General features: G+C 42.4%; 1 protein-coding gene across 9 annotated transcripts in view; it reads left to right on the top strand.

Annotated features, from left to right (window-relative positions):
- The window catches only part of PLAG1 (PLAG1 zinc finger), a 44,650-nt gene extending 19,698 nt beyond the window's left edge, over nt 1-24,952 (top strand). Inside the window, exons 2-7 of one of the 9 annotated variants that reach the window (XM_015855582.2) lie at nt 6,125-6,304; nt 8,391-8,613; nt 10,447-10,511; nt 17,497-17,596; nt 21,281-21,639; nt 22,218-24,952. In XM_015855582.2, coding sequence (XP_015711068.1) covers nt 21,398-21,639; nt 22,218-23,481 — 1,506 coding nt within the window. In that variant the 5' untranslated portion in view covers nt 6,125-6,304; nt 8,391-8,613; nt 10,447-10,511; nt 17,497-17,596; nt 21,281-21,397 and the 3' untranslated portion in view covers nt 23,482-24,952. Of the gene's footprint in view, nt 1-3,458; nt 6,305-8,390; nt 8,614-10,446; nt 10,512-10,547; nt 17,107-17,496; nt 17,597-21,280; nt 21,640-22,217 lie in introns of those variants that run through there. The other 8 variants (XM_032442731.1, XM_015855584.2, XM_015855583.2 and 5 more) reach the window with 8 other exon arrangements.
- The last annotated feature ends 122 nt before the right edge of the window (nt 24,953-25,074 follow it).

The following is a 25,074-nucleotide window of genomic DNA, read 5'->3' as shown; positions in this document are numbered from 1 at the left end:
TTGAATGCCTTCAGAGGTGGGGCATCCACAACGTTGATAAAGGATGAGCAAAGTTATTGAGAATTAAGAGAAATAATGGAGGTTGGTATTATTTTTTTGGTCAGATGTTTTGTTTTGCTACCCCAAATAGATTGTTTTGTTAATATGTATTATCAGATTTATACACAGTGTTCCTAGCGAGAATGTGGTAATCCGCTGTAATGGTATCTGTATGTCTCTTTCTTCCCTGGAAGTAGAGATGCTTTTATGCATAATAGTAGTTTTTTTTCTTCTCCAACAGCTCTCTTCAGTGAGTTTTAGTAGCTACTTATATGATGGTCGTACACAGATGTTTTGCATCTCTGCTACTTCCAAGTAATGAATCACTGGTCTCTAAGTGCGATATTCTGTCCTTTGCTGTTACTTTTCATCCCATTTCTGTCGCAGCTGTCCTTAAGATTTGGCACAGCTTCTCTTGCGGGTTGTTTCAGACTGCACAGTACTTGTAGTACCCCTTAGGTTTGTATTGTACACAAATGTTGGTAGTGCTCATGTAAAGGTGTAACAAGAAATATAGAGGAAAACATTGAATCAGAAAAGACTGACAGGTAGTGTTGGCAGAACTCCATGAATAACACCCTTCCTCCTTTCAGAAAGAAAACTGTTTTCATCTCCTCTTGATCTTCTGCTTTTCCTGCTTTGCAATTCTGGAACTAACCCCTCTCCTCTCGGCTCAGCAAACTTCTTCTCAGGTGGTGGTATATCAGATGTCTGACTGAGTTGGACCGGAGCGGTTGAGCTTCCTTTCTATAAAGAATATTTTGTCATGTTGAAGGAAAGTTGGATGTTTGACACAGTTTCAGCTTTTAAAAACCATGTTATATTTTATTGTATTTTCTCTTTACCTTCATGTTTTCATTCTTTCATCCAAAATGTGATCCAAGCAAGAAGCTGTGCTATCATCAGGTACTGTGAGGCCAGATAAGTTTTTTTCCACCTTTCCTTAATGCTGAAATGAGACAGAAACTTTTTGGATCTGATGCTGTTCTGAGACTCTTCCATCTCATCACGTGGCAGTGTTGCTTCCAGTTAAATCAGATGATGGTCCTGAAATACGGGAGGCAGTGCTCTGTTGGTATGCTAGACACTTTCACTTAATTCATCTTTCAGAAGCCTCTATACCCGTCTGTGAGGCTGGCACAGCCTCTAGAGTGTAGGGCTGTTAAGTCTCTATCTTGTTTTCTCTGTAGTGGGAGTAGCAAATTGAAACAGTTGCTGTTGCTTCTCCTTGGTGTTAGTAATTGCTGTGGATGTTTGGCAAGCTTAGTTCTGGCCAAGTTCATTCAGGGAGATGCCTGCAGTGGCAGGGATTTAGCCACTTAGTGCCACTTGTCACCCCTGCTGAGGCCAGGCACCTCGCTGGGCCGTGGTGCCCAGTCAGCTCTCTGTGCTCCATCTGCTGTGCAGGGGTCGGGGCCTTCATGCCTGCGGGGTGGGGGTGGTGCCAAAACTGCTCGTTTGGCAGGTGCTAAAACTTCTGCTGTTCCTTGATGTCGAGTTGCCACATGGAATCTCTAGGTGTGGTTTGGTGGTGGTCCACAGCAAGAACAGCAGGAATCCCAATCGGAGATGGGGTGCTTTACCTGAGAGGCTATTCTCTCATCTTCCCTCGTGCTGGCAGTAAGTCCCCTCCAAAGGCCAAACCTGTATGGGAATGAACTGCTTTTTCCTGCAATTCATTGGACTGCCTTAACTCTCTGTCCCAGTACTGTGTGTGGTCAGATGAGCACCAGTGTGAGAAGGGAAGCGAGGCAGGAGGGAGCACCACTGATGTGTTTCAGTGCGTAAGTCTCTTCAAAATTGCAGAGATGTGTCATCCTGCTTCACTCTGGGATAGCTGTGCAGACACTGATCTGTCCCAGCCCCTTGGCTATCACTCTGGGAGCAGCACAGGAGCTGTCAGCACTGTCTTATGTCTGCTGGGGGTTCCCTGAGCCCGGTGCTGCTGGCACTGACTTGCAGCCAGGAGGTGGCCCACGGCCGACCTGCAGCATGAGCTGGGCACCATGTCCTGTGCCCACAGCTGGCCCAGAGAGCAAGGTGCTTGCTTTGGTGCAGTCACTCCTTACCATAGCCCTTTCTGGCCACTTCATATTCATCCTGCCAGCAGATGTTGGCCCCCAGCACCCGTTGCAGCCTGGCCAGGCAGGGAGAGCCGTGTGCTTGGGATGAGGGAGGAAGATTTTCATCACCAGGGGTCAGAAATAAGCTTCTTGTGTGTGGTCGATAATATGTAGCACGCGTGGTTTAGTAAGATGAGCTTCCAGCTCTCTCTGCAGGAGAAGGGGATGCATACCTTTCATTAACTTCTGCAGATTTCTGCGATCTGATAGGAGGCGGGAAAGAAGTTGAATTTCTACAGCCAAGTCTCTGTGTGTTACTTTCTCATGTGTTGTTGATGACGGAAAGCTTGGGCGGGTGCCGTGCTGTCAGACCGGATTACCCAGCGCTCGCTGTCAGGAGTCCACACTCCATGCTCACAAGCACTGTGTTCCTATTTCCTGAAGGTCTGCAGGTTTGTGTGGGTACAAACAGTGTGGCATGGGCACGAGTCCTCTGCTGTTCAGATTTGTGTATGCAGAGCACTGTGAAATTTGTACTCGTAACGTTATCTCTTAAGAGTAGAGTAAATCCTACTAAAGCAAGCAGTGTAAATTACACCGGCTGTACTTCAGATAAGTCTCTCTACTCCTGTGTGCAATTAGAGCTTTTTAAACTATTAATAGCTGTTATAAGAGATTGGTCTATGGTAGGAAATGAAATTTTTCTCTGAGCATCCAAATGCAAAGATCCCTTATTAAAATGTATCTAGCTGTTTTGCTTCTCTTAGCAGAAGGTTCATAGGTCACAGAAGCAAGTGTTGAATGAAATTTCAAACCCAGTGGTCACCTGCTTTTAAAGGAAAACAGGAGCATTAGCTCGTTTCAGAAAGCAACACAGTTATTTAACTTCTGTGTTGTGCTATCACGATATGCCTCTGCTCATTCGCATCCATCTGTATGCTGCACTGTTTGGATTATTCCTTTGTTAGTTTTATTTTGAGCTGCAGAAGCCAGCACGGGCACCTGAAGATATCATTGGCTTGCTTTCTGCACACTTCTTTTCCTAAGAAAGGGTGATCATACCAGGGCTGTGAATAACCTTCTCTGTGTTGAGATCTGTCAAACAGCAAGCATTGCCTTGCATTTACGCTTTGCTTCCTTGCCTCTGCTTCACTGCACTTTGCTTTTTGGGCCCCCCTTTCCTCGTCACATTATTCAGTTTGTTTTGTTTCATTTTCTTAACCAACTTGTCATCTGCCAAACAAAGGGTATGGAAGAGATTGCTTCCTTATAACTGTTCCTTATCACTCTCTTTTCAGAGAAGAATTTTGCTATTCGTTCAGTCACAAGTTTCATGACCACTTTAAGCCTTTATCCACCTATAATTTGCTTTCCCTTCCTTTCTCTATTTTGAGCCTATCTCGTCATCTTCTCACCTTCATCCCCATCTCTCCTCCCTTCACAGTCTTTGGTTTTGGAAGGAGCTGGGAGACGTGGTTGTATGCCAGACGGGCTTGGTTATTACTTACATAGGAAAACTTCATCCTGTCCAACAAGTAAGCTATTCGTAGCCTTGAGGGATATATCTAAAGGGCACAGAGTTTCCACTCAAAATTTAAGTAGATTAGATTGTGTGTACATATTTGTTGTGACTTGGCAGGTATCCCAGTGCCTGAGGTCTCAGAACATATACATTGCTATACTCGAGGCAAGCTCAGCTCCGTGTTTCAAGAGACGCTCTGGAGCAATGGGAGGCTTCTGGGAGTTCACAAAGGTGTTATCCTCCCTAGATCTTACGCAACAGGAATCCTGACTACTGTTCTGTCTAGTCCTGTAGTTGATCTTGGTATTAACTTCTATCAGACGCTTCGAGGGGTGGCATAACCGTAAGACAGAGAGGAGAAAATCCTCTTTAAACTCTCTGCTGGTTTGGATTCTGTTCTGGAAAAAGAAGCCGCTATTATTTTTCTCTGAAGCCTTCTTAAAATCATGATACAATTCTAGATGATGGTGTTAGAGATAAGTGTTGTCTGCATAACTGTGTGCCGCCTCCTGGCACTGCATCTCACAGGCTAATTGCTGTTAAAAATAAGATATTTGTGCTTATTAGTTAAAAATTTGCTATGCTGTGGTGTTAATGGGCATCTCTCACCATCATAAGAGCAGCTGAAACTGTGTCACCAAGTCAGTCTACTGCTGTTTTAATAGTATTCACTTGTGGTCTTGGGTTGTTGTTCTTTATTCATTTGGCTTGTTTGTTTGTTGTTGTTTTTGTTTTATTATTTAAGCATAGTCCCCAAATTCAGGTGCTGGAGGGAACGGTGAAGTTAAAGCAGTTGCATTTTGTGCAGTTCTGTTTGGTATGGCACTTTTCCTTATAAGGTCCAATGACCAATTGTTTTGATTATTTAGAAGGGAAAAATTCCATGAGAACTGTTACTGAAAATGACTAACTCGGCATTAGTAATCTGTCGTTGTCTTACAGCATTGGATGCAACGCTGAAGTTAATAAAGATGGCTGAAATATCAGCAGCTGAAGTGCTGAGTGGCTCAGATGTTTTCAAACCCATGTTCATATGTGATCTGCTTATTATGTTTTCTTGCAAATCACTAATGGTATCTGTAAATAAATACATGTTTTTGTTTGTGGTGGTGTGATCTCAACATCCAGGCTTTTTAAATAAAGAACAGCCTGGATATCTAAGAGAAAAGTCAAACAGTTGTTTCATAGTGCAGGGTGACCTGCAGTTCGGAGCTGCAGAGGTTCGTATGTTTTGCCATTAAAGAGGTGAAATCTTTGCAGAATGGCGGTAGCACTGTGCTGGAGAATCTGCAGGAGCCCAGTGGGATTGTCAGGTCAGGTTGCATGGGAAGGGGATCCTTGACAGAAAGGTGGGCTGGATTTATTTAAGTGGCTTTGTTTCTTTATTTAAGCAATGGTTGAAAGCTGGTAAAAATGCACCAGCTGATAGGCAGGACATATGGGCCCCTTTCACTTGGAGTTACAGAGAAGTATGAGAGAGAAGGGACCAGGATTTGCCTGATTTGAAATGTACATCTACCTGACTTGACTTTGGGCATCTCAGTGCTCAAAAACAGCTGCCTAAACCCATTTCTGCCATCTGCTAGAGCAGGCTCTTAGAGGATGAGAAATGATCTGCTTTTACCTCCTGTATGTTGTAATAAAGATTTGCCCTAACAAGCAGAAAGCGCATGAAAAAAAATTACTGCGTTTCTTTTACTTCTGTTAGGCTTTTCTATGTACGGAAACATAGGATTCACTCAAGCAAATAATGGGTAGAACTGTCCCTTTTGTCAACCTTAGAACAGAGGTAGTGAGAAAGCCTTTGTGATCAGCAGTCTAGACATCCTATTTACCATGGTTTCGTCTACAGTAGGCTGCTACTTTGAACATGTTAGTTCCCCTCGTGGCATCGTGTGTCCGTGCTGAACTGAATCCTGCAAGTTGTGTCAGACAAGGGCTACTTGCTGCAGTAGGTGCAGTAAATGCACGCTGCAGTGAGTTAAGATTCCTCTCTAAGGTGTCTTTGAGTTACTGGTTATAGAGTGCTAATTTGTTCTCTGCACTGTGTTTCTTCCCACCTGGCTCCCTACCCATGCCCTTCTTTACTCCAGGATCATCCTGATTAGAGGTAAATGCTCTATACATGTTGGCACTTGCTTATGATAATGATAACGAACAGGTTGGTTGTGGTGATTTATTGGTTATGAAGGGTCTGCGTAGTCTCTGGTATTGTGTGTCCTCTGGTTTGTTCATGTCTGATGCTACTCAGATGAAAATCATGTCGGGATGTACAGATACAGGCCAGTGCCCACAGAAATTAAAGCCAGAGGGTGCACCTGGAGCTGGCCTCAGGGATGAATCAACAAAAAAGGCTGTAGTGGATCTGTCAGATGACAAGGAGGCGTAAAGAGATTTGCGCTACACGCCCTCAGAAATTCTTTGCGCTGGGGTTCTGCCCGTGACATTGCCACCAGATCCAGGAGTGACCTATTTATTTTTTTCCCCGGATGGTGCACAGTGCCACAGCAGAGGCCTGAGGCAGCCAGGTAAAAGCCCAGCAGTAAAGGTCAGTAGCCTCACCTATGCCATACTGTCCAGCCTGGCCTGGGCTTGCTGGAAGCACTGACTCATCAGATGCGAGCAATACCCAAGAAACAACCACAGGATCCCGCAGAGGCTGGAGGATGAAGCCGATCCAGTAAGTACTGCATGCCCAATTGCACAATAATTTCACAGTAGGGTTTGAACTACTTTTTCTGGAGTGGAGAGCTCTGGCTCAGGTAGCGGCCTTCCACTTGCAATTCCACTTGGCAGTTCTCAAATGCAGGTCAGGCATGTCTTTATTTATTAGCCGTGGGTTCCTCACCCACACATACATGCTCTTGCTCACTGGCCACCTCCAACCTTCTGTGCTCCAGCTGTGATTCCTACGTGTCTTTGCTTCTCTTATCCTCTCACCTGAAGAATAACAACTTTACTATTGGTACTCCTTTCCCATCTCAAATTATTTGATGTCAAACACAGTAAATGCCACGCAGCCCTCACTCAGCTAACCTTGTCTAAATTACCAGCCCTGGTTTGCTGAATTACTACTTGGAAACTTTACTGTCAGTTTCCCTGCACCTCCTTCTTCTCCTTCCCCTTGTTATCTTTGCTCCCTACCCTCTGTGTAAGAGACCCACCCCATAATGAAGTTCCCAAGTCTCTACAGCCCATCCCATAGTTCCCTACCTTGTTTGGGAAGTCTAGAGATCACTAGAAGGACCAGAGAGGTGACTCTGCTTTTGATCTCAGGAGCTCATGGCTCTCTCTCTCTGCCTGCATAGGGGAGCCAGGGTGCTGTAGAGAGGGCTCAAGGCTAGACACAGCAAGGAGCAAATACTTCCCTGCTGAGCTAGAGCTGTGGCACAGCTCTCCTTCATGCTCCCTGGCATCTCAGCTCCTCGCCTGGGTAGAAGGAGTAGAGGGTTCAGAGGCTGGAGGGAAGGGGTTGGTTGTTGTAGGGGAGGCACAGATGCAGTGGATGGATGATGTTATGTGGGACTCTCTGTGTTTCCTCCTCCTGGCTGCACCCCTCACCTCCGTACTCCTCAGTGTTGTCTGTGACAAATCTGCACTGTTGACGTGGGATTTATTAGCGTTCACTCTTTGGTACCAGACATCACAAATAGAAGAGTTCTTGATCACACTTCTTGATGCTTACGCATTTTTCACGCTGTGTGGTTTTCTTTCTCTTGCCCCCTCCATCAATCAAAACAGCATCCCCCCTCCTCAGTCTGTGTTTCAATCAGCTCATTTCTTTGCTGTTCCAGGTCCCAGATGTGAGCTGCGCTTTTCTGCCTCCTCTCTCAGCTGATCTGATCTTTTCTCATTTCCTCCTTGCTAATCGCAGCCTTTCCCAGCTTTGGTTATGCTGCCCCCCTGCTCCAGACCTTAGTCATGCTCAGAGTGTTTATAAATCTGAATGCAGCCTCAAATATGAAGTCGTGCTGTCGCTGAGTTTCGTTAGCGAGCTCAATCTCTGCTGAGAGCAAAGCACTCAAGGAATTTCAAACTGCTTTGCTTTCCTAAAACTTTATTTAGTATAGCGGACTTGTGTATATGTAACTACTAGTGCAGATTTGTCTTAATTTTGCAGTGTGCTTTACAGTAACTTGTAGGAGCCACAATGAGGCTGTGGGAGGGAGGTTTAATACAAATGTTGCAAGGTAAAGGAATTCCTTTTTTTTTTGCTTTCTTTCTTTCTTTCCTTTTCTTTTCCTTTCTTTTTTCTTAACCCCTTCCTTCTAGGAAATGCACATCTAGTAGTCGAGGATGGAGCTTGTTAATAGGCAGCCTTACAGTGTGTTATCTCAGCTTACCTTTTGTAGAAATGAAACCCTTACATCTCCCAGGGCGTAGTATCCTTCAGCACAAGGAAGGCTGGTTGCACATGTGTGCAGTCACAGATATAATGCCTAATGTCTTTTTTTATCCTTAATACAACCAAAACCCCTTTATTTTCAAATGCCCATCCAACAGAGTCTGATGATTTTGAGAATGGAAACAATAGCGACCAACTTACCCCATCACGTGTGCCCCAGGAGAACCTATAAGAGCATATATAGTACATGAAAGCAATCTGAAAAGCATCCTGCAGTTTTGAACAGGACGTGGTGAAAAGAAATGTTGGGGGAAAAGAATCTGAATGTGGTTGAGGGAGGAAGCTAGTTAGTGTTATTAAAGCAGTTTGTGATGAGTGGGGTGTGTAGTAACGTCTTTTGTTTTTTTCTGATTTCTCTTAGCACATAAAAAGCTGCAGCCCATATGAAGAGGGGAATTATTAGCTAAAAGATAGCCGTCAGATTTCGGAAGATAAATGAAAGGTGGATCTGAACCTTGAAATTGTCAGCTCAGCAGGAGGTTGCAAAGGCAGAGTGGTGAAAGGAGGGTCTCCTGCAGAACTCCCAAGAAGATTGAAATGGATTGTGCAATTCTGGAAGGGGACAAGAAACGGGCAATACAAAGGTGCTAAACATAAACAGTTATAACACAACACTGGTCACGTGCTTCACCTCTACCTCCAAGCACCCAGCAATACATAGAGATGTTCCGTGTTAAGACTGCTTTATTAGCTGGATTAAGTAGTAGTATTTTCTGACAGTGTTTGGAACCGTGTGTGTCATCTAGAGGAGCACTCCTTGCAGTACCTAGTTTGTTTTTAAGGTCTTTTTGTTTTTCCAGCTTTGAAAAAGCACCATCATCTGTATCAGTAACTAAGTTCTGAGTACCGGTCTGAAACATGAACTGAATACATGACCAATGTAAAACTTATCCCTTCACATTTTAAAAATAAAATTAAACTAAAACCTTCTCGATTGCAAATTGTTCTCTAATCTACAGCTACTTTCCCACAGCAGGAAAGGAGCTCAAGCGTCTCGTTGGAGAGCACATTAGAGGAATGTACTCTCTGGGACTCACAAAAGCATCTCCATGTTTCCATCTGCCCTCCAGGGTTTTTTCCCATAATGTGCATGAAATATTGCTGCATACCATACAGTCAGAAGACTGTTTTTATTCCATCCTTTTTTGTCACCGTCTTCCTTCCACCTTTCTGGAAGCCTGCCCTGTTGGCAGTCTGCAGCTGTTCGAGGCAAAGTCTCGCGTATGTTTTTCTCCCATCGCTTAATGTAGGTTTGGAAATCAGGGAGGCAGTGTCTAAACTGTGTTGCTTTAAAAACCAACCAAACAAAACTCTGCACTCTGGTGTGTCTTGGACTGCGGAGAGCAAACGTGATACATCTTTCGTCACAGACCACTCAGTACTGATACTGGTGAATGCTTACTGTGGTCAGCTGTGTCTGGCAGAATGTGAAGGAATGTGCTTGTCTTAAGCCTGTGTGTCTGAGAGGTGGAGGTAGAGCAGGGTAACAGGTATGTGTCTCATCACCTGCTTCCGTACCAGTGAGGATCCCTGTCCCTATATGTGACCTGCTGTGCACTGACGTGACACGGAACAGCCTCTTCATGCTGCTTGGGAGCCTTACTGGCTTGGTTGCCCTGCCGGTAATGAGCCAATTATCTAATGATTAATTGTAAAGCTGTTCTGTGGTTGCGTGCTGATGACATTTCATCAGGCTGATAGGAGCTCCCAGATTAGCTTGCTGTTGGTGCAGCTCCAGGGTAGACTTTATATGGACTTTGGGGAACTTCTGCCTTTCTTACTTGAAATTTGTAGCAGCTGCCAATCACCTTATTCCAAAAATCACTGTCCAGGTGACTACTCTGGATGCTAAGTGCTTGGCTCCATTTCCCCTCACTGCTTTCAGTGGTTTAGGTCTAAATTGTGCATTATTATTACTATTATTTAAAATTATTCCCTAATCTGACATCAAATCTCAGAATTCTTACCAATTCACTTGTGCATAAATGCAGAGCTATGCCCTTGTCTCATTAACAGAGATGCTCTCTTAACAAAACAGCAGGCAAACACTGAATTCTGCGTAAGTAGAGCAAGCTGGTTGTGTATATGCTAGTGTCACTGCTTAGATGAAGCTGGTATAGAGGAACCAAACCAAAATTACCTTCAGTGCCTGATTTGGGCAGGCTCTGAATGGCTCTTTGATGGCAGTTTGTTGTAGGCAACTGACCAGTTTGGAGAGAGATCTGCTTTGTTGCTTCAAATTATCCCTTGTTCTGTGCTCTCTGAAGTCATTCACGTACACCTGGCAATGGAGTATTGCCCGAGACATAAAGCAGCGTAACTTATTGCATCTCTAAGAATGTATGTGCTATGTGTACCCTAAGTATTTTGCTTCTTCAGTTACTCTTTCCTAAGGCTTTTGTGTTTTATCTCATAAGGTTTTGTGATACGATCATCCAACATCAGAGCTATAGCGGTAGTAGCAAGGCCATCTTGACTAAATGTAAGTGACGCTTCGTTTAATGTAAAGTTACAGTAATCTATTAAGTTATTTTCTTTTCAGATAGAGCAGTGTTTCCTCGGCTGTGAGGTATCTTGGAGGATTTGCTGCTGCTTGGAAATTGTACGCTCTTTCTTAGTTTTCATCTTTAACTGGGGCTGGGATAAAAGATGCGGAGGAGAAAGGGCAGACATGATAAAGGTTTTAATTGAAATAGCACCATCCCTCTCTGTCTGAACTGCACAAGATTATGTTGCACAGTGATAAACATGAGTGGAGTTTATCTTCAGTTCAGCAGTATCCTTGTGAATCCCACCTTGCAAACCAAGCACCAGAAACTTCTTTACTTGGTTTGCGCTTGGTTAATTTTGGTTGAAGCCATAATTAAGCACAGAATTGATGGTCACCTTGCTGACCATGATTATCCTGGAGGAGTCAGAGTGATGTTTTTAAGAGAACCGTGTCTTAGGATCCTGTTCTTTGAAGGCATCAGCAAGACTTAAAGATGTTCTGGTTTGAAACTCCAGGTAAAATGTACCAAAAGCTTTTTGAGGAAGCTAAAAAGTTGCAGTGTAAGAGGGGATGCTTGTAGGTCTTTGCACAGATGAATAACAAATTAGAAGGTGAGACCAAAGGGTAGAAATGAAAAGAAAATTCTCTATTAAAGATGTATCCCAGTTGAGTTCCACAGAGGTCTATGCCATTCCTTGCGTTCATAAATGATATAAGCAAGGGATGAGCAAGTGGATTAGCATGTTTGCTGTCAAGAAGGGAAGCATCTGTGAAGGACAGTAGAAGGACACTGAAAGTTCTGAAGACTGAAACAAAATGAGAGATGAAATTCAATATAGATAAATGACAATAACTGAGGAGCTCATACATGATTATGAGTTTGATCTCAGTGTTATCACAGATGTGTAAGACTTGGGGATGATTCTGAATAATTGATCACCAAAGCACAACTTGACTGATAGGAGATATTAGGAAAGAGCCACTATCTTTTAGAACAAGAACATACCAAGCTAAGAGCGAAGGCCACTTCCAAGCCTTTGAAAGTAAGAGAACCTCCATAAAACTGGTAGTGGAGAGACCTGTGAGATGATATCTCCCACTAGCATCAGTGCAGTGGATATTAAAAATGGGTATGATTTCTAAGGGGAGGCTGAACAGAAAGGGCTTGAAAGGAGAATGTACTGAAAATTGCTAAATTAATAGGAACCATGTAGTGGTTTAGGAAGTCCTTGACATCAAGGTAGTTGGAAGCCAGAGGAGTGCTGGTGGGAGATATCACACATTCATCACCTGTTTTGGCTATTTCCTGAGAGAGAATGCTGGAGAGGATGTACCATTAATTTGTCTCACACCCTTAACTCTCATCTTAAGAAGTCTGAGTGTCTTGTTTTACTCCTGGGACAAACAAAAGTAACTACTTATGAACATGAATTAATTCTTAATTGTATTAGTGTAGGACCTCATAGATACTCTTTGGGTATGTGTTTGTGTTTATTGGTACACGTATGGGATTTGCTTTTGATTAGAGTTTACTGTTAGAATGCCATGGTCCTGTATGCAAGGTTGATTTCTACACAGAGTTTGCTTTCATCAGTTTAAGGATGAATGCAGATTGTTCCTGGCAGGTTTTAGGGTTTGGGGGTTTTTTTGTGTGTTTTTATTTGTTTGTTTTTTTGTGCGATTTGTTTTTAGCTCTAAAATACATAAAGGCACTTTTACATGTTTAAAACATTCTAAAAGTAATTACAACATCAGCACTGTTTGCATCACAGCCTTTCCAAAGGTTTTAGGAAAATATCTGTGCAGTGTTTTAGAAATTCTTAAAGCATATAAAAACCTTGAGCATCAGATGGGTTATCTCTGGTCAGTTCTTGCTTTCCTTGATTTATTATGTAAGCAGGAATCCTTAGGAATATTTAGTAACCAAAACTAAGCTCTCAGGATTTGAAGTGCACATGAACAACTTAAAAGATGGAAGCCCACAGAGAGATGCTGGGTAGTGTTGTGATAGTTTGTTGTTGTTGTTTTGAAGTTACAGACCATTAAGTCACGATGAAATCAACTTTGGTAAAATCATGTTCTACTTTTCCAGAAACTTAAGGAGGAAAAAAAGCAGCCAAACACAACAGGATTTTATGTAATACTCTTACTAGTGTTGCATAGTATAAGAATGAGTTGTTGTCTAAAATTAAGAAGCTAGTTGTTCACAGTTGATGGCTGTGGTACAGCCTTGTAGAGTTGCAGCTAGTTTTATAATCGAGGAAAAAAACTGGTGTATATAGCAGTTGCATCAAGATAAATGCTCATCTTCGCATAATTGCCATTAATTATCCCAAGCAACTTAGAGATGTTTTGCCCCAGGGAGTTTGCTTTAGTAAGTTTAAAATAATAATGGATAGATTTCTTAAGATGACATATGTCTATCAGATCTTTACTGGTGAGAAAAAATAATAGGCTGGGACATCTGTTCACCTTGCTCACCTCAGAGAAGCTGTGGGTGCCCCATCCCTGGAGGCGCTCAAGGCCAGGTTGGATGGGGCCAAGGGCAGCGTGAGCCGGTGCTTGATGTAGCAGCTGGCAATATTGCTTATGGTAGGGCTGTTAGAATTAAGTGATCGTTGAGGTCCCTTCCAACCCAAGCCATTCTGTGATAGGCATTAGCAATGTGCTATCACTGACAGTAGACTAAGGCGATTGCCTCACATTAGTTTCAGTGCTTATGCTAATGTGTTATGTTTTAGCTACTAGACTGTTTCCCCCAAGGGTGAAGTCCTATGCATTATTATTTCAAGTCACTCTTATGTTTATACCCAAGATCACCAGATAGATAGTTTCGTTGTTTTGCCCACATCATTCCATTCTCCTGCAGTAGCTTTTCTCCTGCTGCGTGCTTGGGTTTTGTTTTGTCTTCCTGCAGTCTGCGTGTGCTCTTGCTGCCATGGTCCTTCAGCTATCCCTACACAGGGTAGACTGGAATGTGAATCCAAGCTAAAAGATTCTTCTGATATCGGCTTCCTGATAAAAAGGGAAAGCCCTGAATTTCATGATAAGATAAATACAGCCTTGTATTAAAAAACACAAAACAAAACAAAAACTCGAAACATCGTTGTTTCTTTTGTGATGAGCATGTGTACATACACAAACTCCTCTTACATGAAATGCTTCTTTAAAGTTGGGCCAGTGCCTACATCTTTGAACAGCTATTTACAGTATCTCTTATCCGAACCTGTAGAAGGCCAAGTGGCCACCCACCTCTCAGTGTCGTCTCATCACCCACTGGGGCCTCCGTATGTGTTCTTTGGTTTTCTCACATCATTCTTTAGGCTTATGAGAGAAGAGCAACATAAAAAACCTTAACCAGTTCTCTGCTAGTACAAGATAACATACCTGTTAGCTCTCTTCCTCTCAGTGCCATCCTGCACAATGGCCGAAGGCAGTGCTCTGGGCTTTGAAATCCGTCCATCCCGCCGTTTGGCGGTGCCGTGTTTATAGACAGTCGTGCCAGGTGTCTTCTTTGCTTAGGGGTGAAACATGTGTATACATGTTGCTCGCTGTTCGCATCTCTTCCAAATTACACAATAAAGCAGACAGAAAATTAAATGAAGTATAATCTTGTGGAACTGCAGGCGCGAGCCCTTCTGGTATAGGGTGGCACCCTGATTAAACCAACTTCTGGTTATAAATCTCACAAGAACAAACTGGGGAGAATCAGCATCTTCCTATCCTTGTCCTTCTAAATACTGGCAGCAAAGGTGAGCAGGCTTTGCTATCTGATGCCTTTAAGAAGTGGCATGCTGTTCAAATAAGTGTGTATCGGATCACCTGCCAAGAACAAATAGTGATGTAGACACCTGCATCTGTCAGAAGACTGATTTTAATTGGACGCCGAGAAAGGCACCCCCAAAATCATCAATACTTCAGCATCTTTGCCAGTTAAACATGAATTTTTATTGCAAGCTTGACCTTTTTCATTGGTCAACTCTTCAAGCTGAGATCTCCCCATAACATAAGGTCACTGTCAGTAGCATCTGTCTCAGGAAGACCGAGGTTGGAGGCTAGACCTTCTGCAGCTACTTTAGGATGTTTGTCCGGCTGCAAAACTGCAGCATTTTTCTACATGATTCAGGGAGTGAAACCTACCATTTGTCCCACAGTCACTATAAGCCTGTAGTAGGCGTGATGGTCCTTGATGATCCGGGGGATGTCCGAAGGCGGTAGATTCCAGCATCAACTTCTGCCCACATACTTCCATCTCACACTAGGTGTAATAGTGATGGGCACAGCGCAGCTGGGGAGTTGTTTCCCTTATACCACTCATGGCAGCGGTTGTGAGGGTTCACAGGCCCAGCCTGGAGGGATGTTAGTGTCTTCATAGAACTTGATCCTGTTCTTGTGAGTACATGCTCACCTGGGATCTGTGTGGACAGCCCTTCTTAAGGAATCACACTATTCACAGGGTAAATAACCCCTTTTCATTCTGTTTGCTTCAAGAAATATTTAAAACCCAAGATGACCCTGTATTATTCTTAAATCTTTTATTCTCTCATTATCACAACTAATATTTTAGGACCCTTTTTCTGCTTCACAGACAGATTAATTTCAAGAATCGGAACTCCATGCACTGTTCTGTATGTGAAGTGCAATGACACTTCCTGACAGATACTGTGTTGTCAATACTGTGCTCACATTATAACCCTGTTTTGAAAGACCTTTGACCCTTTAGATGCTGTACATTCAAGTATAGTCTTAACTGACAATGATCTGGATGGGTCAGCAAAGTTAAGGCCGGGCAGATACCAGAAGATCTGAAAAATTCCTAGAATTATAATGTGGCAAATTACAGAAGTCTTTTAAGTTCCTACGTGGATTTCAGGCACATTTTGCAGTGTGGTGCTTTCTGCCTCACATGGATAATTTAAACTTTAGTATTGATTAAAAACTGGTTCTTATCTCATCTGATTGAGAACTTAGTAACACCACAGGCAGGTACAAGAAGAATGGTGCATCTTTGTTCACTATTTTACCTTAGAGATTTTCTAGCACCGGAAGATTCTGAGGAAGGTGGTCTAAAAATGAGCATTGTGGTGGGCAACTTTGGCATTCTGTGCATAAGAAAGTCTTTTAGTAGATTTACTGCTGTAGAATATAGAATTTATATCTAAGCTCTTTGACTAGGCATTGGTCTTGTAGAAGCTGAGATCCCAGCTAATTGTAGGTACAGAATCGCCCACATCTGGATCCACTGCATTGCAATTGTGCTTTGTTTGTAAGACAATGAATAAGAGTACCTGACTTTCCTCCTTCATTCAGTTCAGCATTTCAAGTACATCTGGCATTTACTTTCCTTATTTACGTATTCCAGTTGCTCCAGTTTCACCTGCTTTGATAGTCTTCCCGTGCCTCTGATGACCGGTCCCTGAAGCCATCTGCTTTTTGCTAGAGTTCCTTCAGATATGAAAGTTCAACACAATAATCATTTAAGAGTTGAGGGGGCATTATATTACTGGAAATAGTCTGTAAATACCAATAGTGAATGGGCTAAGTCCCTTAAGACATAGTTCATTAAATGTTTGGAGCTGTCTGAAATGCTGTCTGCTTATTATGAACTGCTATAGTAGAAACTTTTGGATTACGAAGCACTTCCTTTCTGCTGTGACAGAGTGGGAGATATCGAGGTAGGCATCACAGGGTATCTAGATTATAATCATAGAGTCATAGAATAATGGTCCTGCTGAGAGAATACTCGAGGAGTCATCAGCTTTTTCTCCCCAAAACGAAGTGATTTTGATGAGAGTTGTGTCCCCACACTTTCTTGTTAGTTAAAAACAAGGCTTTCTGTTTGGGTTTGGGTACTGGACCTGTTTCTACCCCCATACCTGCATGTAAAAAACCCCAGATAAACTCCCATTGTCTGCCGGAAAGCTTTGGTGGGTTACTGAAAAGCACTTTCACCTTTGCTAGGCTTTCAAGCACACTCGTTCATTCACATCCATGATTACCAGCGGAGGAAGTCGGGGTGGTGCAAAGCTGAACTTGGTACCCAAAAAGAAAACAGTAGCAGAGAATGGAAAATGGGATGAGCAAATTGTACAGGGGGCAATGTTGCATGATGCCACAGCTCCTACTGGGTACCTTCAGCCTAATATAACTCTAAGTGTACGTGTGTTATACAGAGCTTTTCCCTTGCATACCTAGATAAGTTGGAGGGGGTAAACCTATCCCTTAGAATGAGGTGCTGATCGTGTTTCCAGTATATTCCTACATCATCCAGGAGGCCTTCTAGCAGGAAATGGGAGATGTACTGCGATTTCATAAAAGGGTAGTGGCAGGGAAAAGGGAGATGTAAGGGAAATTCCAGAAAGGCCCTCTGGATTAGCTCAGGCACACCTAGACTTGCCCTCTATTGGGATTTACCTGTAGCATGTACATCATTAAGATGCTTTATTATTTTTAAAATTAATTTTATTTTCCTTTGCAGGTCACCTTTTAAGCTGCTATTTCCTGTATAATTAAGCAGAATGAAGGCATTAGGTTCTAGTAGAGTTGGGCCTAATCCAGAAATCTTCTCTTATTCAGTCTTTTCTAAGTAAGAAACTCAAGTCCGGGCCCAGTGTTTTACATGTTTTACTGTTATTTCTAAATTATTTATGGTCTGTGGGTTTTTTTGTTTTTAACTTGATTGAAAACTTCTTTGCTTTTGTCTAATAATCTCTCTGTATTGCTGTCCAGCATAGCGTTAGTTGAAATGATGTAAGTATATTGGAAATTGAAGTGCATAAATGCTACTGATACTGCAAGAGCAATTGATTCATACAGTTTATAATTAACAGTAAATAATGTTCAGTGCATGGATTGGCTCTATCCCTTTTAACTTTTCCTTTCTGATTCTTTCCAACTCCCAGTCTTGCCACATTCCAGCCTTTCTGAATATCCTGGTTTAGCTGGAGTCTAGTCCGTTCTTCCTTTTCTTTTTCAGACCAGTAAAAATGGGAAGTACTGGATTCTGGTTTCCTCCAAGAAGAGTCAGCGGAACTGGTTAAGACCAAAATCTGAGGACTTTAGTGGGCAAACATCAGGTGTGCATTGAACAGAAGCTACTTTATTCCTGCTTTAAGTATATGCTTCTTTAAAAATAGTATTACGTATGAGCTTTTGTGTGATGTGTTTGTTATATTTGATACTGCATATAATCATTCATCCTGCAGTTGTGAAAGCACCAGTAAGAATGAGGGTGTTAAGTGATAATTATGTTGAGACACAAACAGGCAATATTACTCAAAAAAATTCTTTCAGCTGGTCTTTGGAAAGTGTAATATTTGAGGATCAGTGGTTTTTTAAGTTGTATCACCATTGCTCAGTCTATATATCCACAAGAAAAGAAAGAAAAAGGTGATGATTTACTATTCAGAAATCAATACTGAAGTTCTTAATTGCCTCATCTGTTGAGAAACAATACTGAGATAAAGAGTGCTTACATGGTGTTGTTTTTTTTTTTAATAAAACACTGTCATTGCCAAAGATTGAATCCATACTATATTTGTTCTAATAATGCATTTTTAAGGACGCTTAAACACAGTTCAAAATCAGCTTAATTAGTTTTGATTGTAGAGAAACAAAACTTGAATTCTTCATTCACACAGATGTGCTGAGTTACATCTGCTACGGCAACTAAGTTACCTGGGGTTTTGGAGAAGATGAAAGTAACATAATATTGGCCTGAATATAGGATGGCCTCAAGCCTGGGATGTGATCCTTGCAGTTAGAACACAAGTGAGATGTTGTCAGTGCTGTTTGCATTAGGAGTTAAATTTCATATGTTGTTCCACCATAAGCATGGCTTTGCATCAGACCCTGCGCATCGCCCTTTGCATGACCTACTAACGTTCTGAGTCTCTTCAGCTTGACACATGTTCAGCTCCCCACCATGTGCCCCTCAGCATTACCAGATTACCCCATTGTCTTGTCCTTGGATGTTCCTACCCATATGCAGTGCTCCCCACAACTGTCAGTGCCCCATGCCTCAAAGTTTTGTTCACTCTTCACCCAGCAGCTAACCTTCCCTGCATCCCACCGGCCCTGCCTGCTTTTTCCCTTGTCACATGGAGGCCACCTGCTGCTGTGTTTCAGCAGGGTCAAATTAATCATGCTCCCCTACAGCAAGCAGTAGAGGCAGTTCCCTTCGCTATTTGTACTAATGCTGCCTGCCCTTCCCAGGCTAGGTGGGGATTTTGTAGAGGAGCGGTGGCCCACATCAAGGAAGCAGATGCTTCAGGACACTCCTGAAGATGCTGCTGTGCAGTGAAGCCATGTAGTTGCCCACAAGATCTGAAAATACTATATAAAGGGTGCTGTTATCTTTTCCTTCCCCAGAACTTCATCTGTCGGGAGGATTAGATGATCTCTAGCGGTCCCTTCCAGCCCCTACAGTTCTGTGATTCTGTGAAAGTGGCTAGAATAAGTTTCATTCTATCTTCAGGCCAATGTACATAGAAGACCAGTGTGTTTGTTTATGGGAAGGCACAGTAAATTATAATACCAGATCATGATTAAAGTGTATATTGAAAAATCTTTTGACCTACAAATTCATCGTGTGAATGAGATTCTCTTCTTCATTACATTAGCAGCTCCATTGAAGTCTTTGGAATTGGTCTTCATTTACCCTTGATGAAGTTCTTTGATTTCAAGTCTCCAAACAGCTCGAAAATCGCTTATGAGACAGAAACTGAAATTAAGCTGATTCTTTGAAGCCCTCTGCACATTCCCAGTCATGGAATTGTTGTCCCCAGGCTTCATCCCATGAGTGAGAATGAGTCAGAGGCAAATAAGAGTCCTTAAAGAAACACCTTTACTGTTGCTGGGTATCTTTAAAGAGGTTAGTGGTTCCATGTAGATCTGGGGGGGGAGGAAAGGTGGTCTTAGAAAACTTCTTGCTTTAGGAGGTTGGTACAGCTTGATCTGCTGTTCAAAGACTATAGGGTTGAAAAGTAGCCATCTTGGTCTGCCAGTGTTTCTTTCCTTTTACAAAGACGAGGGAGAAGTTATGGGAAGGAGGGAGGAAGAGGCATAGACAAAGACGTTACTCTGTATATGTGTTTCAAATGGAAATCTCAAAGCTGAGGCATTCACAAAAATGCACATGCAGGTTTTAAAAAGGCACATTCCCTTCTTCTCTACCTCCCTGCTGACACAGCCCTCCTGTCCTGTCACAGCCTGATGAAAACACAGGCCTTCCTTCCTCGCTTTCTTCCAGCACGGCGCTGGGCTGTGGCAGGGACCTCAGAACCTACCAGGCCTCCCCTGCTGCTGGTTGGGATGAGTTTGCTTTGCTTACTGGGGAGGTGGCACGAGGCCGGAGCAGCTGCTGCCTGCTGCTCCCTGCCTGATTCCTGGCTGCTCTGCTCCACCTGTCCCAGCAGCTGCTGGCTTTCCTGGCCCCGCTGGAAGCAGACATGGGGACAGCCGGCCACCAGGCCCCCGGCTCAGCCTCTGCCCCCAGCCTTGCTGCAGTCCGGCCCAGCCCAGCCTGTTCTTGCACAGCTGTGCTGGTGGAGGCCGGGCTGGATGGCAGCTGCAGGGCTGTGACACCAGGGTGGGGGGGAATTGCCACTGTTGTGGGAAAAAGGCCTAACGTGGGGCTTTTCAGCCCTGCCCACTGTTTGCATTGAGCGCAGCCCTCCTCTCTGTCCATGCTGCTGTAGACCTCACATTTGGCCCTTCCTGCCATGGATAGAGCTGATTTGGGTATCTAAAGTAGCAACTGTGCTCCGATGATTCTGTCGGTGACTTCTGACAACAGAGGATCGTTGAGTGCCCTGTAGTCGCAGGCACCCAGTTGCTACTATACGTTACCAGATCATGAATTTAAAGTCATCCTTGCCAACAGATCAGATGTGAGCATCGCACACCTCCTGTAGCCGAAGGCTGCTGGTTTCATTCACAGTTTGCAATGCATCAGGAGGGTCTAGGTTCCTCCTGGAGGACCAAGAGCCTTCACCACAAGCTAACCTCAACCTCATCACTTATAACCCTTGCACCTTGCAGGGTAGTGTGAGGAAAATGCAGGTTTCCCATGCTGGGCTGATAAAAAGCCTAATCCATGAAGTATCTGTTACTGACATATCACATCTCCAATAACAGAGGAGAATTTCCCTTGGCATTAGAAATTATTGGAAATGTTTGCATTTTTTGCTAGAATAGACACACAAACAGTAACCAAAATTAGCCAGTTTACCAGAGAGTGTGAGCTTCGCACCCCCACCCACCCACCCACCTTGAACTGCCAAAAAGCTGCTTTTCATGTAGGTTTTCAAACTCCCAGTTGCATTTCAAGATGTACAGATTTTCATTTTGATAACCGTGTATGTGCATGTGTGCGTGCATGTGTGTGTATGTCTGTACAAACACCACAGGCACAACTTTAATTCCTTTGAAACCTGAAGCTGCCAAAAGCCTTCTTCATACGTTCTGAAGTGAGTTCTTTGTCTGATGCCTCCCGAAACCTGACAGAAACTTTGCTGTTCTCCATCAATGCCTGAGGGGAAGGTTGTGAGGTGTAATTTCAGGGCATATGTGGATCTGTTCATCCTGAGCAATGCATTATAAGAATTGCAGCAAATAGTGTAAAGAAACCTATAGGTATTACATTAGACCAGCTGAACCTAATTTTATTTTTAACTTTTATTCAGAAGCATCACATAGCAAGTAAACTTCAGAATTTAAGTTTAGTTACAAACTAGTTGTTTCTTATTTTTTTTTTCCAGTCCCCTTTTGCTTTCTTTTACGACCACATGAAACTTGAGAAGCCATCTAAAGCTAAATCATTTAGTGGAGTTGGGCAATTCCCAAGTGTCCAACAAGAAGGCCTGGTTTAGGCTGCGATGGCCACTGTCATTCCTGGTGATTTGTCAGAAGTAAGAGATACCCAGAAAGTCCCTTCAGGGAAACGTAAGCGTGGTGAAACCAAACCAAGAAAAAACTTTCCTTGCCAACTGTGTGACAAGGCCTTTAACAGTGTTGAGAAATTAAAGGTTCACTCATACTCTCACACAGGAGAGAGACCCTACAAGTGCACACAACAAGACTGCACCAAGGCCTTTGTTTCTAAGTACAAATTACTAAGGTATTAAACTCTATTTATCTTTCAGATTATATTATCTATTTTATGTTGGCCGTGTTAAGCCGTGTAAAAGTATATATTTGTGTACGCCTTCAGCTGATTGCAGAGAGGATGTGTTAATTAAAAGTAGCCATTGGATTGTTTCTAGAAATCTAAATTACATAAGTTTGCAAGCTATTGTCTTTGATTTTGTTTCTTAATTTGTTTTCTGTTTTTGTTTTCTGTTTGTTTGTTTTCTTAATGAGAATAGAATTTTCATTTGTATAAGGAATTGTCACAAGAAAAGAGTATGGACTGAAAATTTTTGGCTATGGACTTTTACACAAGTACTTTCATACTTGCCCATATACCCCTGTTACAGTAGCTAAAACCCACCAAAACTAAAGTGTCGATTTAAGAGAAATGGCTCGTGTTTTGCTATATTTTAATTTGTCAAACTGTCTTTGTAGTGTCATGCTTTCAGTTAAAAGGTTCTGTTGAAAAGCAACCTTAGTGTAGTATTTAGCTGCCATTAAAAAAGAAATGAGCACGTGTGTTTTTTGATCAAAATAATTACTTACAGAATATATCTGTGTTTAAAGGCATATGGCTACTCATTCTCCTGAGAAAACCCACAAGTGTAATTATTGTGAGAAAATGTTTCACCGAAAAGATCACCTAAAGAATCACCTACATACACACAATCCCAACAAAGAGGCCTTTAAGTGTGAAGAATGTGGAAAGAACTACAATACCAAGCTTGGGTTCAAACGTCACCTGGCTTTGCACGCTGCAACAAGCGGTGACCTCACCTGTAAGGTATGTTTGCAGACTTTCGAAAGCACAGGAGTGCTGCTGGAGCACCTAAAAACTCATGCAGGCAAGTCATCGGGTGGAGTGAAGGAGAAAAAACACCAGTGTGAACACTGTGATCGTCGGTTCTACACCCGAAAGGATGTCCGTAGACACATGGTAGTGCACACTGGAAGAAAGGACTTCCTCTGTCAGTACTGTGCACAGAGATTTGGGCGGAAGGATCACCTAACGCGCCACATGAAGAAAAGTCACAACCAAGAACTTTTGAAGGTCAAAACAGAGCCAATGGACCTTCTAGATCCCTTTACCTGCAACGTTTCTGTGCCTATCAAGGATGAGCTGCTTCCAGTGATGTCGTTACCTTCCAGTGAACTGACATCAAAGCCATTTACAAACACTTTGCAATTAAATCTCTACAACACTCAGATTCAGTCCATGCAGAGTTCTGCATCTGCACACCAAATGGTTGCCACATCGTTACCATTGGGAATGCCTTGTCCAATAGATATGGAGTCTGTCCACCCTTCGCACCAGCTATCATTGAAATATCCGCTCAGTTCTACCTCATATGCAGTTTCTATGCCTGAAAAGGAACAGCCTTTGAAAGGGGAAATCGAAAGTTACTTAATGGAGTTGCAAAGTGGTATGCCTTCTTCGTCCCAGGATTCTCAAGCGTCTTCGTCAAAACTAGGGCTGGATCCACAAGTAGGGCCACTAGATGATGGGTCTGGGGAGGTTTCCCTTTCCAAGGGCTCCGTTCCTATTAGTGAACCTCTAAACACCCCGTCATTGGACTTTTCTCAGCTGTTCAACTTCATACCCATCAACGGCCCTCCCTATAATCCTTCTGTTTCAGTGGGAAACCTTGGAATGAGTTACACACAGGAGGAGGCACATTCTTCTATGACTCAACTTCCACCACAGACACAGGATCCACAAGATCCTAGCAATAGTATAGGTCTTGGGTCTCTGCACTCATTGTCAGCAGCTTTCACGAGCAGTCTAAGCACAACCACCACCCTACCGCGATTTCATCAAGCTTTCCAATAGGATGTACAAAGCTGGCTTGTTACTGTCTATTTGTAGAAATGCCTTAGGTGACCATTTTTAACTTAGTGCCTACTATAAGACATTATCAGTTCTCTGCTTTTGTACAGTACCAATCTCATGAAGCCAGTAAGAAAGTTAAATTTTTAAACATGTTTTGAAAGTGTTTATTCTCAGCTGTGTTTACTTCATTGTTTGGGTTTTTTTTTTGTTTTGTTTTGTTGTTTTTTTTTTTAAAGTCTCCTTGTATTGTTTTCATTTTCACTGCCAAATGACACATTTAAAATGTCCACTAGAAAGTCATCCCAAGCAAGCGTTCAACGCGCATCCCTTTTTATAAACCTTCTTCAACCTTTACAGCCACTCTGTTCTATTGATGACAGTGGCGGAACCACCATTTTTACCTTTCACAACATTTGCAAAGGATCCGATTCAAACGTGTAATCACAAAGGTTCCTGAAGATTGGGGAGGAAGTTTCTCTGGTCCCTTTTCTCTTCCCAACTGGTGACATCTGATCTGTTTTATAATGACAAATTTTAATTTTTAAATAAAGATTCAGATTTTTCTGAAAATTTGGATGTGTATATATAGAAGCCCATATATACACATGTACATGTATATATACATATATATATGTGTGTATATATATATATATACAGTTTGACTTATATTGAAGTCATTATAAAAGGTGTTAAGAATTTTGCCGTTTTCTGGCTTAAATTTTTGTGGCTTGTTATGAATATTGGAAGAGAAAAAAAAAAGAAATACAGTTTAATTTTCTAAAATCGTGGCTGAACGGAACTTCAACAGGGAATCTCTGCTTGCCTAACTGACAAAAGTTTCAAGTTGAATTTGGAACTGTGTTGCGCTTTCATGACTCTGGTAGAGGAAAACAAGCAAATTTAATGGCTGATCTTGAAATAGAAAAGTGTTGTAATTTAGTAACGCAGAATATTTTGCCGCAGTTTTTAATTCTTAACTTGCTGTTTGTTTGTTTGTTTGTTTGTTTGCTTGTTTGTTTTCTCTTTAGTAGCATAGAAAGAGTACTGCATAGGAATCTTCCAATAGTGTACTGACGTTTGTAGGCATCAGTCTTCTCCCAGCTGCCACCATCAAAGGGTGGATCAAGTCCAGCCAGAAAGTGTGTATCTATTTTCAATTCAATATTAGTGTGCAGTCAGAGTGAATGTAAATTTACAAATACCATTTTTGGGTTTTTTGTTTTGTTTTGTTTTGTTTTGTTTTTTTATCGGAATGAACTTTTCAGTCATGTTACATGGTGTGTTATGTCCTCCTAAGGAACCAGTTAGATGTTAATCATACTTTCTACACCTGGGTACTTGGTTAGGGACTTCTTGCCCACTGCCAAGATTTAAAGACAGGACTCTTAGGAGTGAAGTAAAAGCATATTGCTTACACCACTTTTGCCTAATGCAATATTTTCTATTCCCCAACCCCTACTAACCAAAAGAGNNNAACAACCACAAAAACAAACCTGTGATGCATGAAAGCAAACTCGAGTTGCTGTAATTCAACAATAAGACGCTTTTTCCTTGTCATTTGTGTACAAGGAATTAAAAACTAGAAACTGAGTA

This window comes from Coturnix japonica, chromosome 2 (genome assembly GCF_001577835.2).
Source record: "Coturnix japonica isolate 7356 chromosome 2, Coturnix japonica 2.1, whole genome shotgun sequence".
Lineage (NCBI taxonomy): Eukaryota > Metazoa > Chordata > Aves > Galliformes > Phasianidae > Coturnix > Coturnix japonica.
The sequence above is the reverse complement of the archived record's forward strand: the minus strand, read 5'-3'. Positions and strand labels throughout refer to the sequence as shown.